The 7,500-nt window shown below is 31.7% G+C and overlaps 1 protein-coding gene across 1 annotated transcript in view; it reads right to left on the reverse strand.

Moving 5' to 3' along the window:
• LOC115222357 (cadherin EGF LAG seven-pass G-type receptor 1) overlaps window positions 1–7,500 on the reverse strand; it is a 755,088-nt gene that overhangs the window by 241,230 nt on the left and 506,358 nt on the right. The window contains exon 6 of the mRNA XM_029792554.2: window positions 778–867. Within this exon, the coding sequence (XP_029648414.2) occupies window positions 778–867 (90 nt within the window). The remainder of the gene's footprint in view (window positions 1–777; window positions 868–7,500) is intronic.

Here is a 7,500-nt window from a genome sequence, read left to right on the forward strand (position 1 = left end):
GGGATCAGCTAGTTAATGGCTTTAATCTACATAAAAAGGAAAATCAGATGAACAGTAAATAACTGTCTGTGTTGCTAGTTAAATAAATATAATGCTGATTAAAGTATATCAGAAATGATATCATTTAACCAGGGTAGTTTCCAGATCGTTACTCATCTAGAGATGAAAATTCCAAGAGTTTCAGATTATATAATGATCAGGTAAAAGGGTTAATGAGCAAAGAGAGTGCCTATGTTTGTTTAAACTTTGTATATATGTGAATTTCCGGGACTTAAACTGGAATTCATGAAATGGTGTCACTTTGTGAAAAATTCGGACCTGGTATAGAGGTAGTAGTAGTAGTAGTAGTAGTAGTAGTAGTAGTAGTATAGTAGTAGTAGTATAGTAGTAGTAGTAGTAATAATAATAATAATAATAATAATGATGATGATGATGATGATAATAATAATATTAATAAAGCGAGAGAAGGTTGGTTATGTATTTTGTCATGAACATCCTCAAGAAAGATTGGCCAAACTTTTAACATAATTGTTTTTAAAAAAAGAAGCTCATTTTTTAGGGTTTGAATTGAATCTGTTTGCACCAAAATAATTTGAATTGAGATGAACAGATTTGGCAAGGGAAGAGTTGATTAGTGAAAAGAAAGAAACATTTCAATTGATAGCATAGGAACGGAATAGGTTCGTGCATCAGCTTGGTAAAGCAGCCAATGCTAATACGATAATAGATTGAATGGAAAATGGATTACAAAAATTTGAAGAAAAAAAAGGTACTTACTTCACTGATCTCTTTGTAATATACCCGTTCTGTAAATCTTGGTGGATTGTCATTTACATTTGTAGCTATAATATTAACTGTTATAGTGACCTGAAAGAAGAAAAAAAGTAAAAAATATTAATAACAATCCTTTCGGCTGGAGGCATAAGGCATCAAATTTTGGGGGAGAGGGGGTCAGTCGATTATATCGACCCAGTGTTTCGCTGGTGTTTATTTCATCGATCCCGAGAGGATGAAAGGCAAAGTCAACCTCAGCGGAATTTAGATTCAGAACGTAGCGACGGACGAAATACTGCTAAGCATTTCGTTCAGTGCGCTAACGCTTCTGCCAACTCGCCGCCTTAGTAATAATAATAATAATACTAATAATAATAATAATAATAATAATAATAATATAACTAAAATAATAATAATAATAATAATAATAATAATAATTATAATTATAATAATACAGAAAGAGATGGCTGGTGTGTATTTTGTCTTGAACCTCCTCAAGTAAGATTGGCCAAAGCTTAACAGCATAAAAATTGACACAACTAGCACCAAAGAAAATTAAATTCGATAAAACCGTAAACAGAAAGCAACAAGAACAAGAACAACAACAACAGTAGCAGCAAAAAGATAATCGTATATAAAGCTATGGAATCTTTTCGTGGAGACCTGGCAATTTCAAAAATACTAAAACAAAAGTTAAATGTCACGAAGTGACATTTTCTCGTCGTGGCGTATCCATTATAATGGTATAAATAATAATAATAATAATAATGATAATAATAATAATAATAATGACGGTGAGGATAATATTAATGACAACAACAATAGATAAAATGATAATGATCATTATAATGAATGTAATACCAAAAAAAAAAAAAAAAAACTGAATAGCATCCTTAGGAATTTCTCATATCTTAGACAATATAAACACACACACAAACATATCTGTATATATATATATATATATATATATATATATTATATAATATATATATATATATATGTATATATATATATATATATATATATATATATATATATATATATATATATATATATACTATATATATAAATATATATGCATATAAATATATGTATATATAAGCTTATATATGTGTGTGTGTGTATATATGTGTGTGTGTGTGTGGTGTTGTGCATATATATATATATATATATACACACACATATGCGCGCGGACATACACAAATGTGTTGATCTGAATGTATATACAATGATTTTTTTCGAGTTTAGTATGACACGTGTATGATAACCATGGAAAAAATATGAACATGTGATAGTTGGGTGGGCGTAAGAGGAGGAAATCGCTTCGGAGAGAACCAATCAGATTTTAATGAAGAGAACTAACACATTCCCATTTCTGTACACTGTACGTTTAAGGTGAATATATATATATATATTAACTTATACATATATACATATACACACACATATATACATATATATACATATATATGTATACATACACACACACACACACACACACATATATATATATATATATATATACACCGTAACGTATATTTGCCAAGTGTGGCGTCATCCTATACAGGACAGTGCTTCTGATGTTTGTAGCCCCAGAAAGACATCTCCTCCAGCTGGCTAACGACACACATTTTCATTGTCCGTTTATATTTGCGAGGGAGATCATCGATCCCATCTTTAGCCTTACATGATAGACACGGTGTCGAGTTTCTAGGTGTTTCCCCGTCCTCAGCGTGTGCTAATCAGCAGCTAGTGATGGAAGCTCAGGCAACTCGCAAAATACTATATATTTTTCAAGCGACACACTGTCGCTGATCTCGTAGAAGAGAGAAACTGAGCGAGATTTTCTCAGTAGCAGTAGGGTCCCGTAACATATATTTGCCAACTGAGTGTGGTGTCCTATAGAAGGGAGTGCTACTGATGTTTACAGCCCCAGGAAGACAGGCTCCCTTCCTGCGGCAGGCGAGGTGGAATCAGGAATCATATATGCGCTGATTTTAGATTTAATCAATCTTCATCAGTGACGCATTTACCCTGTCGGCAAGGGGTAAAGAGCCAAAGTCATCTTGTCAGCTTTATAGAGAACATTGTAGGAAACATCGACTGATTTTGAAAGTGAGAATTATAAAAATGCTTGCACGTGGCTACTAGTTGTTTTGGTTAGTATTACAGGTACTTACTAGCACAGTCCGTCACTTTACTGACTATTATATATATATATAATATATTTATATATATATTTATATATTATATTATATATATATATTTATATATATATATATATTTATATATATATATATATATATATGTATATACTTTAATTTATTAAAGCTGCAAAACATCCCCAAAATATCTCAAAAAAATGCTACTCAGAGTTTCACGTTCCTGTTCATCGGACAGTTTGGATTCTCAATCTAAACTATCGGACGAATGTGAGCATGAAACTCTGAGTAGCAATTTTTGGTGATATCCATGTCATGTTTTGGCAGCATAAATAATAATGAAGCATATTACTCTACCTCCGATATTCGAGTACTATTTTTCCTCAACTTGTGCTTACTTGCTTATTTTGGCATATATATATATATACATTATACATACATATGCATATGTATATATATACACACATACACATATACATATAAATAATACATTCATATATACATACATACATATATACATACATACATACATACATATATATATATATATATATATATATATATATTATATATGATGGGCGTGTTTATGTATCTTGTTTTTAGGAATATTGAGTCTGGGATGATATAAAAAGTAACTGAGGGTAAGTATTGTATGTAAAGTTCATTTGTATGGGAAAGTGGAAGGTTAACTGTAATACACGAACTCACATTTCTTCGAACCATGATCCAATATTTACGCGCTAATATGTATGGATATATTTACTTCGAGATTCACATTTTCGAAAAAGAATTACTTCACCTCCTCGAAATTCTTAAAATCACATCACATCAGCAATGTATATATACATACATACATACATATATACATATATATATATTTATCTAGGCCGATGAAGGACAATGATCCTGAAACACGGTGTCCCTAGATGCAGTTCCGGCAGTTGGGGGTGTTTGTCTCCCCTTCGTATGTGTATATAAGACAGGATAAAATGTGTCGAAGCTGTCAGGAGGCGTTCGGGCCCTCCTAGGGCTATATAACGGTGGTTGTACCCCTACTGTCAATTCTTGTTAGATTGACAGTATACAACCAGTATATATATATACTATATATATATAATATATATATACATATATACATATATATATACATACATATATTTATATATATATATGTACATGTATAGATATATATATATATAATATATATATATAACATATAGAAATACATACATACATTATAACATATATATAAATATGAACACACGCGTCTCATCTATCTATATATCTATCTATTTATTTATTTTACTTGTTATAGTTTTTAAACAGTAGCCACGCTGGGGCAACGCACGGAAGAAATTTTGCCAATGAAATTCACCCTAGCAATCCTATTCTTTCGAGCATGATACTTATTGTATGCCGAACCGCTAAGTTACGTCGACGTAAAAATATCAACACCGGTTGTCAAGCGGTGGGAGGGGGACAAATACAAAGATACATCCACACTTATATATACGAGTGTGTGTATAGCATCATTTCTTCAGCATCCGGCTATAAAATCCACTCACAAATCCTGGGTAGGTTCTAGCAGAACTACTTGCTCAATATGCTACGCAATGGGACTGCTTCCAGAACCACATGGCTGGGAGGCAAACATCTTACCACACAACCACGATATTATATTATATATATTATATTATATTATATTATATTATATATATATATATATATATATATATATATGCCACAAAAGCTAAGATTTCAGAGAACTTAGAACTTTCCTAAATTCTCCCTTTTTTCCCCAGATGTCTCTCAACCGGTTAAAATAGAATTGATAATTATATAGAAAATACATGATAGATAAATCAAATCATCATGATTTACAAGTATATATATATATATATATATATATATATATATATATATATATATATTATTGTGTTGTGTGGTGGGTTGTGTGTGTGTGTGTGGGTGTGTGTATGTGTGTGTTGTGGTTCTTGCGTCTTTAATAAACCGCCCCCAAGTACATGTAACCACATACATGAAAGCGGGAAAAGCCTTCCGTCAATCTTTGTCACTTATTGAAAAGAAAAGTATCAGTTTGGTTTGCGTATACATTCGTAAGCACATGGTTATTTCACTGCTTGCAGACTTCAATTTCTTATTTAGTTGAAGATTATAAGCATGGTGATACCACCATATTTCTGAATGTCGATATATGTTGCGTATTATTCAAGAGACAATGAATTATAGTCCATGAATATAAAACAATTATCAATATATATATAATCACTATTCGCTACATTGAGTACTGTCGACTTTGAGATATGTATATTTAATAGATCCTCGATTTAGCTATTGTGTACTTGTCTGAGTGTGTACATATGGTGCATGTTTCCTTCCAAATAAATTGAATTAAAATACAGCTATGCCCGAATTTTAGCTTTTTTATTGAATTCATTTAATATTTGCTCATTAGTCCCTTAAGTTTAGTATGAAGCATAACCGTTCGTAAACCCATTAGTCCATTAGCGTTTAAAAACCCTTGCGACTTACAGCAAAACGCCTGAACAAATCGCCATTATTGCCACGGCTTTCTTCCGCTGTAGTGGCCGTTAAGGTCTTCAAAGACTAATGGACTAATGTGTTTAGGAACACCGTGTTTTCTAAACTAAACACAGTGGACTAATAAGGAGACATGAAATATCATTTATGAAACTGTGTAAAAATTAAAGCAGTCGTGTCATTTAATATAGCGTATGTGAGTGTGTACGTCCATGTGTGCGGGGTGGATCGGACGCGCGTGGCTGTTGCTCTGTGTAAATGGTTTCTATAAATGTTGGAGCAGAATTTGATGAGATAACGACTTTCCAATTTAGGCACAAGATCAGTAATTTTGTGGGTAGTAGAAACCCAAAACTAGCACTTGATTGATGCCTTATTTTAATCGATCCAGAAGTGAAGAAATACAAATTTGACACCGGCAGGAATTGAAATCCGGGCGTAAAGGGTCTGAACAAATGACAGAACGCCTTTTGTCTAACTATTATGAAATTGCATGGCACGAAAATAATTGTTTTAATTTAGGCTCACGACCAGTAATTTTGATTGGTGAGGAATAGTCGATGTCAATGGACCCTAGTACTGGACGAGTACAATAATTTAGTGGGTGACAAAAATGTAAAGCTGATCTTGGCTGAATTTGAACTTAGATCTTAAAGTGGCGAAACTACTAATAAAAATTAGATACTTTTGACTTGTCTAAATAATTAATCTCAGTGCTTTGGGCTTTTTAATTGTACAAAATTATACGCACCTCCTAACGTACTATATTGCGCATGCCGCAGTGATGTTCCACTTATGTGTGGTGAAGTTTATGCTTCGCTAAAGAAGTCTAAAAAAAGCCTAAAACATATCCGTTGTTCTCTCCCTTTCTAAAAATTATTAAAACATCATCTGTTGATCTAAAATGTTCTATACTTCACCGCATGAATATATTCTGAAGAGATTGTTGAAGTTCACTGCATTCAATATGGCAACACATGTTTTCCATGCGGAAGGTGTGTCTCTCATTACGTAATTCCAGCAATCTACTCATTTCTCTCCTAATAACAGTTCGCCCCTTTAAATAGTCTATAGTACTTCACTCTAGAAATTCCATTTGCAAATTTTAACAAACAAATCATGAATTCACAGAAAGACATCCGAGGGACAAAAAGACAGAAATCCGACTCCAAATGTATAAAAAGTTAACAAAGTAAAATAAAATATAATAAAATAAAACAAGTTAAATATAATTAATTAAAAAAAATGACAATAATTAATTAAAAAAGGAAAAATAAATCAATATTTTAAATTAATTATTCGATTTAGCTATCGGGAAGAAATTAGAGTTTGAAATAAGCGTTTACTATAGATAAAATGATATAAATTTATATATTATATCTAGATACAGAGGAATTATGAATATAATATTATCTCGTTATGTACATCTACCTATCTAACACATAAACACATATACAGACACACAAATATCTTTCCTTGTGTGTGTGTGTATTATCTGTTCATACATGTATATATATACATATATATTTAAACTCACACATCTCTTCATAGACAGAGAAACATACGTATATATAAATACATACACATACGTACATGTATATGTGTGTGCGTATGTGTATGCACAAACGTTTGTATACGTTTATTCATACACATATACATATGTATTTCTACACACACGTTTACAGTTCTATATACATATATATATATTACATATATATATATACATATACACATGCATACACATATATTCATACATGCGAGTAAATGCATATATACATACATACATACACATGCACAAATGAACATACATATTTATATATACATACAAGCCTACATATACACAAATATATTGACAAGCAGCACACACATACGGCGTGTATACGTAAGAGTGATGTTTGTCATTTACATAATGCATCTGTATGGATGTACGATTCAAGATTTATGCCTCATAAGCATTCGATTGTGTAGAATTCATAATTACGGACACATACACACATACACA

Source organism: Octopus sinensis, linkage group LG19 (assembly GCF_006345805.1).
Source record: "Octopus sinensis linkage group LG19, ASM634580v1, whole genome shotgun sequence".
NCBI classification, from domain to species: domain Eukaryota; kingdom Metazoa; phylum Mollusca; class Cephalopoda; order Octopoda; family Octopodidae; genus Octopus; species Octopus sinensis.